Genomic DNA, 12,535 nt, shown 5'->3' on the forward strand with positions numbered 1-12,535 from the left:
CATGAATAAACTTTAGTTTCACAAAATGTGATAAGAATCAGTAATTTTGAATTCCAGAAAACACGGAAAAATGTACTTATATTCATTGTATCATATTAAACAATATCTTACAGAAATTAAGAACAGAAATTAGATTTGTCGTTATGCTGTGACCAATCCACAAAAATAATTAAAAGTATGACATTCTGGATCTTCAATCTGCTTAACATGCAGCAAAATCATAATCATCAAAATCTCCAATAAGAGAAATGTTTAATTTATTCAGCACATACATAGTAGGTGTTATCATCTTCGTTATATGCCAGTTTGACAACTCCATAGGAACCCTGCACAATAGAACATATAAATTCAGAAGACAATTGTGGTATAATTCATTAATTGATAACTCTTGCATAAATTATTCATCTCATAAATATTAAAGTCAACAACAGCTGCAAATGTTTGTTAAGAAATTGTAAGTAGTAAGCAAGGATGGCAAGATGGTCTGCCAGGCACAGGGCATCCCAGCAATCCACAAAAGTGTTTATGACAGCTGCTTCGCTGCAGACGGTTCAAGCAAAGATTAGACAGGAAGGGAAGTATGTATTGCTGGCTTGCTCAATTTCCAAATACACACTTCTTTCCTCTGGTAAAGCTTTCTTGGAAATAAGAGGGGGAGCTTATGTGGGTGGATATAGTACCTAAATTCTGTTTTTCACACTAAGATTTTCTCCAAAAATAATTACTTCACATTTCTAATATTCAATATCGAAGTACAGCTGCAAAGACAAACAGCATAAAAGCATCGTTAAGAGTATTTAAGAACAATTTTGGTTACATAAAACAGTTGTAATTTTTTATGCTCACCTTTCCAATTTCATCTTTTAATTTGTACTGGTTTAACTGCACACAGTCCTGTACACAAAATATATAAGTAAACATCATCAATAAATGAAATATTATTAGAACACTGACATGAAAACTTAATAAAATAGTCAATTAATCATGCCTCAGTGGCTTTTAATTTTCAACTTCATGGCAACATCGATCTTTTCGCATGTCAACATTTTCACTCATCCTAAAGCAGGTGATGCTGTTTAAATTGTAAAGGTTTCCATGCACTAATGAAAATAATCTTAATTAGAGGGAACTTCTGATGTTGTTATATAAAACAAAAGCTGTGAATTCATATCAGCCTAACCTCAGAATTTTCAAAGTATTTTCAAGTTTAATTTTTTATCATCGAGGAGAAAGTGAGTCTGCAGATGCTGGAGATCAAAGTTGAAACTTTATTGCTGGAACAGCACAGCAGGTCAGGCAGCATCCAGGGAACAGGAGATTCGACGTTTCGGGCACAGGCCGAAACTTCCTGAAGAAGGGCCTGTGCCCGAAACGTCGAATCTCCTGTTCCCTGGATGCTGCCTGACCTGCTGTGCTGTTCCAGCAATAAAGTTTCAACACTAATTTTTTATCATGCCATTTTCTGTAATACAATGTTGAAATGTTGACCAAGTTTGAATTACTCACTTCTCCTCGATTACTTGGATAAACCAAACACTTATGCTTTCATTTGAAAGTCTTGCAATATTAACAGGATATTCTAGGATGGGGAAAGTACGAACATAAAATGAACACGCAGATTAGGAGCAGAACGAGACCACAGAGTGTCTTGAACCTGTTCTGCCATTCATAGATGATGATCTGATTACTCCACTGATTATTCTTACATTCCCCCATCAACCTTTCACATACTTGTTCATCAAAAATCTATGTGTGCCTTAAAAATATTCAATACCTTTCATCCAACGCCTTTTGAAGAGAATTTCAAAGAGACGCACTGAGGGAAAGGATTTCCCGTTTCTGTATTAAATGGACAACGCCTTATTTTTAAAGCTATCTCCCAATTCTAGACTCCCCCACAAGAAAAAAATCTTTCCACAGCTATAGGTCAGAAGCCCCCAGGATCTTACATCTTTAATCAAGTCATGTCTTGCTACTCTAAACTCTATCAGATGCAAACCTAATCTGTTCAAGCATTCTGTTCTATGTATTAATATAGTAAATCTTCTCTGAACTGTCTCCAATGCATTTATATCTTTCCTTAACAAAATGAGACTAATACTGTACACAGTACTCCAAATACGGTCTCACAACATCCTGTTTAACTGAAGCATAACTTCTGTACATTTGCAATCAAGTCCCCTGGACTAACATTCTATGAACTTTCCCAAATATTTGCTGCACTTGCATACTAACATTTTGAGATTCATGCGCTTAGACACCCAGATTCTACGTATCTCAAAGGAGCCCCACTGCCAAGCTTGATCTTGTCCAGATACCTGGCAGCAGGAAATCCACAATGATAAAGAGAAACCTAACAGATTAGTCAGTAAACCCAGCAGGAACAGTGGTTATATAGATGCATCCAATTCAGAGGTTGTGATTTGAAATCCCAGAATAAATATGTTCATTTGTGGAACAGATCAGGCAATTATTATACCTACCAGACTGCTGTAAATCTTGTATGGTTGATTAACATCACTCAGTGATGGGAATCTCTTAACGTAAGAGACCCCCATTTCTGTTCCATACAAAAGACTGACTCCTGCAGAATTTTGGGTGACTAAGGTTGAGGAACAAACACTGTCTTGCAAGTGTAACTCATATCCTTGTAATAAATACAAACATTTGAAACAACTTTGAATCAATGAAGGTTTTTGACTCTAGTAGCTGCAATCAAACGTGTTGTCACAATATCTGTCTTTTTAGTTATAATCCTTTACACTTAAAAAGGTTTAACTGCACACAATACTATTTGTGAAAGAATATAAAAAATGAACTATACACAAGTGTATTGATAATACAGGCAACTTAACAAATTTGTCAACTGCACATCTAATTGAACAGGTGCGATTTCAACAAGTCCACATTCACACTGAACCTGAAATACATTGGTGCAAAATTAAGATGCAAAAAAGTCACTTAAAGCAACAAAATAAACACAGAGGACACTGATTGTTCAGACAGCTTGGTCATCCACCCAAAAATAAACATATGATTTCTACTATTATGACAGTCAATTAAATTCAACAGTGTGAAATATTCTTAATAAAGCAACTGCTGCCTCGTTTTTAATATTTATCTTTTATCAATCCAGCCATATTACTGCAAAATTCCATGGTAACACATTGTGAATAAATGCTCAATTACAAGCAGACCCTCCAAGCAAATCACAACTCTACAACCTAGCAGTAATTCAGTGAACTTACAGAATACTGTTTCAATTTAACCTCACAAAACACAGCATTCAATTCTACCAAGGTACATTCAATCTGGACTCTGCAACACACAAACCATTGAGGACTGAAGAGGATGAACTTAAGTATATAAATCAAATCACTTCTAAATTACCAAAACCCTTCATCACATGAAATTTTTCCAACTTGTTACTGCATTCAGAATACCATACAAAGGTGGCTTGCTATGATGCAATAAATAATTAAAAACAGCTTACTAAGAGTTACCTATCAATGTTACAACTTAGTGAGAAACTGGAAATTGAGACTATTCTTGACTGCAGAACTCTGACAAATGCATTGGGACTGTGTTCCCTTAATCATGGATATCTTTTTAAAGCATTGCTTGCAAAAAAAACCCCAGGAAACTGACAAAGTGAGTCACTGTCATGCACGTTACCACAACAATAAGCTGCTTAAGTAAATTTAAGACATTTTAAATAGATCCTTAAGATATTTTAGGAAAGGGCTTGATCTAAATATTAACATCTTTCAGGAATTTTTTTTCTGCACATGCTACTTGGTCACAAATTTCCTTTCAATTTAAACCTATTAACATTTTTAGGACAGTTTGTGGTAAATTGAAGATATGGAAGAATCGTAGAATCCTGACAGTACAGATAGAGGCCATTTGTTTGTCGTGTTCCTCTGTAAGGCATTCCATCCAGATCTACACCATCACCTTAGCATTTACCATGGCTAATTCACCTAGTTGGCAAATCCCTGAACACTGTGGGGCAATTGTAGCATGGCCAATCCACCAAACCTGCACATCTTTGTGATTGTGGGAGAAAATTGGAGCACCCAGCAGAAACCCACATAGACACGGGCAAAAGCATGCAAACTCTTGAGACAGTAACACGGCTGGAATCAAACCGGGTTCCCAGCAATATGACGCAGCAGTGCTAACTTCTGTGCCACTATGCCATCTGCTACGGCCCACAAACATCAGATATTGATTCTATAATCTTTCAAATTATTATAGAGGATGACATTTGGCAAATTTTAATATTAATTCTCATCTGTTTTCTTATTCTACATCATCTTTTACTAAGTTGCCTTTCAATTAAAAGAAAAGGTGGTCCAATGATTCCACCTAGTGGTCACTGTACATGCATGATGTGGAGGAGTCAGTGTTGGACTGGGGTGGACAAAGTTAAAAAAATTACACAACACCAGATTATAGTCCCACAGTTTTATTTGGAAGCACTAGCTTTTGGGGCGCCACTCTTTTTTCAGGTAGTTGTGGAGTAGGATCATTAGACACAGAATTTATAGTAAAAGATTACAGTGTCATGCAAGTAAAATTATATATTTAACAAACCTTGATTGTTGTTAAGTCTTTCATCTTTTAGAATGGGTTACAGGTTTCAGTTCATTAATGTGTAAATCCCAGAACTTATTTTAAGTCATCTTCTCAAGATAAATTGAGGTTTGGTCTATGGGGTGAATTTGTATTTGCAGAATTATATTTACAGATACATTCTATTTTGCTCAAAAAATACACAACCAGTAGGCTGTCAATGAGACAGACAATCCACATAATATTTTGCAAATTCCACTTTGGAAATAGAACCAGTCTGAGTCAAGATCGGGATAAAGACAGACTCACACCTTTAAGGCACTGTCTGAGCTGAGATGTCACCTTTTTTATATAAAAACCTTAATTTACCTTGAGAATGTGACTTAAAAAGTTCTGGTATTTACATATTAATGAATCAAAACCTGTAACCCATTCTAAAAGATGAAAGACGTAACAACAATTGAGGTTTGTTAAATAGATCATTTTACTTGCATGACACTGTAATCTTTTGCCATAAATAGTCTTTTGCTCCTACTCCACAACCACCTGAAGAAGGAGCAGCGCTCCGAAAGCTAGTGTTTCCAAATAAACCTGTTGGACTATAACCTGGCGTTGTGTGATTTTTAACACTATACATGCAGTGAGTTCAAATTCCAGCATCATTACATTTTGTGACAAGAATCATGCTCAGACTGAAATCATAGAAGACTAAAAAAATTTTGTGAAGAGAGAACTCAAGAAGACCCACGTCTACATTGCACAAGGGAATCTAATCTAATCTAATCTAAATTAACAACTGATCAGCTGAGGTACAAAATGGACTTTAGATAATGACAGATAGTAAATTAATCATAGTCATAGAATTGTACAGCATGACTGTATGATGGTCCAACTTGTCCGCACCAACCAGAGATCTCAATCTGACCTAGTCCCTTGTGTGAAAAAGTTACCCTTCTGGTCCTTTTTAAATCTTTCCTCTCCCACCTTAAACCTATGCCCTCTAGTTGTGGGATCCCACATCCTAGAAAAAAAAACTTTGGCTATTCACTCTATGCATGCTCATCATGATTTTGTAAACTTCTAAAGTCACCAGTCAGCCTTCAATGCTCCAGGTAAAGAAGCCCCAGTCTATTCAGCCTCTCCCTATAACTCAAACCCTCCAGTCCTGACAACATCCTTGTGGATCTTTGCTGCAACCTCTCAAGTTTAACAACATCATTCCTATATAAGAAAAACCAGAATTGTACGCAGTGTTATAAAAATGGCCTCACCAATGTCCTGTACAGCTGCAACATGATGCTCCCAATCTTATAATCAATGTTCTGACCAATGAAGGCAAGCATACCGAATGTCTTATTCCCACCTTGTCTACCTGCGGTTCCACTTTCAAGGGAGTATGTACTTGCACTCCTAGGTGTTTTTGCTTGGCAAAACTCCCTAGGGCCCTGTAAATCCTGTTCCTGGTTTGCCTCATACACAGTGTTCTGCTCCTCATTCTAATTAGCAATCTCTGTTAGAAGCACTATGCTTAATCAAGTGGGCAGGATCCTGCTTGGCTGCGTCAGCCCATGCAGTTGACAAGCTTGCTGATATTCTGAGTTTTGGCTCACATATAAAGAACTATTGTTTGATGCCTATGCAATTTTGATCCACAGTATTTCTGCACACTGAAGGGATGGTTGGGACGGAGAGGTGGGGAGAAAGAAACAAAGGAGAAGAGAAAACAGATTAATACTAAATATTAAAAAGTGATTCATTCACTTCATGTGGTTTCACACTCCTAGTTGAATATTAGCTACAAAAATAAAGAATTTGAAAAACATACAAAAGACACCATTAACCAAGAAGAAGCTAAGTAGTGGTCGGCTGAAAGCAGAGAGAAATAGGAAGGTGAGGAGGAGAAAGAGACCGAGAAAAGAAACAAAGATTGTGGAGCAAATATTTTCATGATATTCAGAATGATGAAATTAAACCATTGAACAAAGGCACTACAGCCTGAAACAGTAAATGATGCAGCAAAATTGAACAAGAAGTGCTACACAGCAACTATAACAATAAACACTGACGCAAGTATGAAACCAAAAGTTAACAGGAAATAAATGTTTTGGAGACATTAAGTATTTTATCTTTTTGAAAACACTGACACTTGCCGCACATACTCCACAAAGTTCCCTTTATTAACCTATCCAAACAGCTATTTTTCAGTAGGAGGTTCAGCAGTAAATGTTGCCAGGCTATGAGGACATCATACGCAAACTAAATACCTGCAGATGAATTTTTTAACAATGGTTATCATAATCATTACGAGTGGGAATCCTGGCTGATTTTTCTTCCCCAGGCTAGGAAAGTGCTGAAATACCACCCTAAATACTCAATGGCTGAGGGGGGGAACCTGATAGAGATTTATAAAATCATGAAGTGCATGGAAAGGGTGAATAGCTAAGGTCTTTTCCCCAGGGTAGCACAGTCCAAAACTAGAGGGCACAGGTTTAAGATGAGAGGGGAAAGATTTAAAATGGACCTAACAGGCGACTTTTTCACGCAGTGTGGTGTGTGTATGGAATGAATTGGCAAAGGAAGTAGTGGAGGCTAATACAAGAACAACATTTAAAAGCCATCTGGAAGGATTTAGAAGGATATAGGCTAAATCCTGGCAAATGGGACAAGATCAGTTTAGGATATCTGGTTGGAATGGACAAGTGGCACCAAAGGGTCTGTTCCCATGCTGTAGAACTCTATGACTCTAAGAGTTGAAACTTAACAAGTGTGTACGGATTGCAAATATATAGTTTTCCCTTAGTTGTAAGTAAAGGAGCCAACCAGTGTTGAACTAATTCATTTATTATAATTTTTACAGCTACATTGAGTGCATATTAAAAAAGGAAAAGATGGCTGTATTCCCAAAGTCATGAAGGCTCCTTTAATATCCTGATGAGCAGAAGATCAGTAGAAGTTGTAGGAACAAGCTGAAGATTCAAATGACAGCAATATTTGCGTATCCTTCCTAAAATACTTATTTCCAATTTCTATTAGAATCCAGATAGACAATCTCAATCACAGAAATGTGACCTGCAGCTTCAGCACTGAGAAACTTACAGCAGCACTTCAAGTTTCTGCCCATTCTGCTGGCTAGGAGACAGGTTTATGCCTGGGGAAATCCAAGTGCTCTCATCAGTTAATTGGAGAACATCTCAGGTACACTTGTTGTGTCCAGCATTGGTTCTTGGAGGGAGGGATCTCCTAGCTGATCTGTAGTGTGTAATTGTTAAAGCTAAATAGATGGCACAAGCTTTTGCTACTTTGCTAGCAACTGCTGAACTGTCTACAAGTTGTTTTTGATAAAATCTTTAAAGGACATTCTCAAAAAAGCTCTTCATACTAAAACATCATTTTGTTTCATATCATCGAGTTCCGCTCATGCCTAAAGAATAGAAAGAAGGTACTAAATAATGCATTCACATTTCTTTTTTGCAGAGGAGGGCTATGTGGGTGAGAGTGACATTATGGCAGGATGTGACTGAGGTCTGCGTAGGTCTAAGACTAATTAATTGAATCTGTGTAGGTGGATAATTGATTGGATTGGTTCAGTGAGTGACAACGCAGGATGGGTAGCTGACTGCAGGTCACCAAGTAGATTGATAGGAGACTGGATAAATGACTTTACAAGCTAGGGAATATAAGGTAGAAGACTGGATGGCTGACACAAAGGGCAACTGTAGGCTTTACATTTCCATTTGACCAAAGACCGATTCATTATATAGAAAATAACTGCACTAGAAATTAAACGTTGCCAGACCTGTTAGCAACGGTAGAACTGATGTGAATAATTCTGCAATTGTAAACACACTGGGTTAGAAACATATATTCTACAAGCAGTTACTTATATATCATATAAAAATGCAGTGTTTTCACACATCTTCAATACAAAACTACAAAATATCTTTGTTTTTTTTGTAAATAATATCCCCTTTTCAAACACTATTTCCTGTTCTAATATTACCAAGAGGCAGGCTGCCAAAGCCTTTGATGTCTGAATGGAACGAGATATTAATTGCGGCCTAGCATTATTCCTTTTGATCTTTCCTTTCTTCAACTAGGAGCTGAATTGTATCATGCTCATGATAGCACAGCACAAAAGCTAAACTACATGATGAATTAAACTAAGATCATCTAACTTGAGCTCTAGTGAAGACCATAAGATAGAGGAGCAGAATTAGGCCATTCAGTTCATTGAGTCTGCTCTGCTATTCGATCATGGCTGATATGTTTTTCAACCCCATTCTCCTGCCTCTCCCTGCAAACGTTTGTCTACTTACTAATAAAGGATCTATGTATCTCTGTCTTGAAGACGCTCAATGGCTTGGCAATGTGTTCTGCAGATTCACTGCCCTCTGGCTGAAGAAATTCCTCCTCATCTCAGTTCTAAAGAGTTGTCCCTTCACTCTAATGCTGTGCCTTCTGGTGACAGCCTTTCCTACTAGTGGAAACACTTTCTCCACATCTACTCTACCCAAGTCTCTCAGTCTTGCCTTCATTGCTCAGTCATTTGAGTATAGGAGTTGGTAAGTCATCTTGAGGTTGTACAGATTGTTGGTGAGCCTCCTTCTGGAGTGCTGTGTCCAGTCTGGTTGCCCAGTTATAGGAAGGCTATTACTAAGCTAGAGAGATTTACCAGGATGTTGCCAGGTATGGAAAGTTTGACTTCTACAAAAATGCTTGATACACTGGGACTTTTTTCACTGGAGCGTTGGAGATTGAGAGGTGACTTAATAAAGTTTATAAAATAATGAGAGGTATAGAGTTAAAGGCAGTCTTTTCCCAAGGATGAGGGATTTCAAGATTAGGGGCACATTTTGTAAGGTGAGAGGAGAGAGACTAAAAAAGATATGAAGGGCAATTTTTGTTTTACACAGAGGATGGTTCGTATGTGGAATGAACTTCCTGAGGAAATGGTGGATGTGGGTGCAATTACAACTTGTAAAAGACATTTGGATAGGTACATGAATAGGAAAGGTTTGGGGGGATATGAGTTAGGAATAGGCAGGTGGGACTAGTTCAGTTTGGAATTATGTTCAGTATGGACTGGTTGGACTGAAGGGTCTGTTTCTGTGCTGTACAACTCCATTCTCTAAGTTTTAATGAGATCCATCCCCCACTTCAGCATTCTTAACAATATTGAGTATGGACTCCAAGTCCTCAACTGCTCTTTATACGACAAGGCCTTCATCCCCAGGATCATTCTTATAAACATATTTAAAGGGTGGTTATGGTTTAGAAATAAATATTTCAAATAGACAGGAAAATTAGGAGGAGTAAGCTTGATAGTAAAAAATGACATAAGAGTGAGAAAGGATATTGATTCAGATGATCAGGAAATAGATTCAGAACGAGACGAGGTGAAGAGTAAAGAGGGCCAGAAAGTACTGGTTAGCATAGTTTATGGTCCCATACAAGTAGTTCAGTCATTGAATTGAGTATTAAACAACATAATTGGAGCTTGTAACAAGAGCAACGTAATATGTGGGGGACTTCCATCTTTATATAGGCTGGACCATTCAAATTGACAAATTAACTGGAAGATAAATTTGTGGAACGCTTTCATGAGTTTCCAGGAGCAATACATTATGGAACTGACTGGGTTAAAAGTAATTTTTGATGTAGTATTGTGCAATGAGGCAGACTTGGAGTCATAGAAATGTACAGCACGGATACAGACTCTTCGGTCCATCTCATCCATGCCAACACATATCCCGACTTAATCTAGTCCCATTTACCAGTACTTGGCCCATATCCCTCTAAACTCCTCATATTCATCTACCCATCCAGATGCTTTTTAAATGTTGTAATTTTACAGCCTCCACCTCTTCCTCTGGCAGCTCATTTCATACAAGTACAATCGTTTGCATGGAAAATTTGCCCATTTGATCTCTTTTAAATCTTTCGCCTCTTACCCTAAACCTATACCCTCTAGTTCTGGACTCTCCCACCCCAGGGAAGAGACCTTGTCTATTTACCCTATCCATGCCCTTCATGATTTTATAAACCTTATAAAGGTCAGCCCTTAGCCTCAGACGGTCCAGGGAAAACTGCCCCTGCCTATTCAGCCTCTCCTTATAGCTCAAACCTCCAACCCTGGCAATATTCTTATAAATCGTTTCTGAACCCTTTCAAGTTTCACAACATCCTTCTGATAGGATGGAGACCATAACAGCACGTAATATTCAGTGACCTAACCAACGTCCTGTACAGCTGCAACATGCCCTCCCAACTCCTATACTCAATGCTCTGACCAATAAAGCAAAACAAATACCTTCTTCACTATCCTACCTGCGACTCCACTTTCAAAGAGGTATGAATCTGCATACCAAGATCTCTTCTTTCAGCAACACTCCCTTGGACCTTACAATTAAGTGTATAAGTCCTGCCCTGATTTGCCTTTCAAAATGTAGCATCTCATATTTATCTAAATTAAACTCCATCTGCCACTCCTTGGCCTATTGGCCCATCAGATCAAGATACTACTGAAATCTGAGGTAACCTTCTTCACTGTCCACTCCACCTTCAATGTGACGTCATCTGCAAACTTGCTAACTATACCTACTATGTTCATATCCAAATCACTTATATAAATGATGAAAAGCAGTGGACCCAGCACCGATCCCCGTGGCACACCACTGGTCACTGGCCTCCAATCTGAAAAGCAACTTCCACCACCACCCTCTGTCTTCTGCATTTGAGCCATTTCTGTATCCAAATGGCTAACCTTGCTAACCAATCTACCATGAGGAACCTTGTCAAACACCTTACTGAAGTCCATTTGGATTATGTCCACCGCTCTGCCCTCATCAATCCTCTTTGTTACTACTTTAATTTGTAATTTGGTAAATGACAAACTTGGAAAACATGATCATAATACAAATATATTTTCTGTTAAATTTGCAAGTGATGTATTCCAATTTCCAACAAGAATCTTAAAGTCAATTACATAGATATGGGGTGAAGACTGGCAAAGCTTGTTTGGGTAAATGGAATGGATGCAAAATAAAGCAATGTAAAACATTGAAAAAAAAAACACGATTCAAATGCTCAACACATTCTATTGAAAAAACAAATCAGCAAGTAAGATCCATCCAGAATATGAGAGTAAAAGGTCAGGGACATAAAAAGAAACTGCAAGAGATGTTATAAGGACTTTATAAGGACATTTTAAAAACAGCTAAAAGGAAACACTGGTCCCTCAAAAGTAGAAAAATAAGGAAATATTATGGAAAATTAGGAAAACCTATTCAACAAATATTTTGTCTGTCTTTGCAGTAAAATAAAATTACAAACTAGAAATACAGAATAACCAACAGGTTAAAAAGAGGAAAGAAATTAACCTGAGTAGCTAAAAATTATATTGTAGAAACCGAATTGACTGATCAACCACATCTCCAGGATCAGATCTCTGAGCCTCTATCCATTTAGAAAATAATCTACGCCACTATTCTTCTGACCAATGTGCATAACCACACAATGTCATACATTGCATTTTATCTATCTGCTACTTCTTTGCCCACTGTCCTAGCCTGTTCAAGTACTTCTGCAGCCTCACTGTCTCAACACTACCTGTCCCACCAGCTATCTTTGTGTCCAAAGTTAAAAATCACACAACACCAGGCTATAGTCCAACAGGTTTAATTGGAAGCACCAGCTTTTGGAGCACTGCTCCTTCATCAGGTGGTTGAAGGAGTGGCACTACGAAAGCTAGTGCTTCCAATTAAACCTGTTGGACTATAACCTGACGTTGTGAGATTTTTAACTTTGTATACCCCAGTCCAACACAGGCATCTCCAAATCATATCTTTGTGTCATCTGCAAACTTAGTAACAATACCCTTGATTCCTTCATTCAGATAATTAATGCATAACGTGATTGGTTGTGATCCCAACACAGACTCCTGTGGAGCTCCACTACC

General features: G+C 37.8%; 1 protein-coding gene across 4 annotated transcripts in view; it reads right to left on the bottom strand.

Moving 5' to 3' along the window:
• LOC122562668 (calcium/calmodulin-dependent protein kinase kinase 2-like) overlaps positions 1-12,535 on the bottom strand; it is a 98,579-nt gene that overhangs the window by 52,983 nt on the left and 33,061 nt on the right. For all 4 annotated transcript variants that reach the window (XM_043715710.2, XM_043715706.2, XM_043715708.2 and 1 more), the window contains exons 3-4: positions 847-894; positions 273-326 (exon numbers count right to left, since the gene is read on the bottom strand). In XM_043715710.2, the coding sequence (XP_043571645.1) occupies positions 273-326; positions 847-894 (102 nt within the window). The remainder of the gene's footprint in view (positions 1-272; positions 327-846; positions 895-12,535) is intronic.

This window comes from Chiloscyllium plagiosum, unplaced genomic scaffold, assembly GCF_037043375.1.
Source record: "Chiloscyllium plagiosum isolate Xiang-an unplaced genomic scaffold, Cpla_swu_hap1 HiC_scaffold_24, whole genome shotgun sequence".
Lineage (NCBI taxonomy): Eukaryota > Metazoa > Chordata > Chondrichthyes > Orectolobiformes > Hemiscylliidae > Chiloscyllium > Chiloscyllium plagiosum.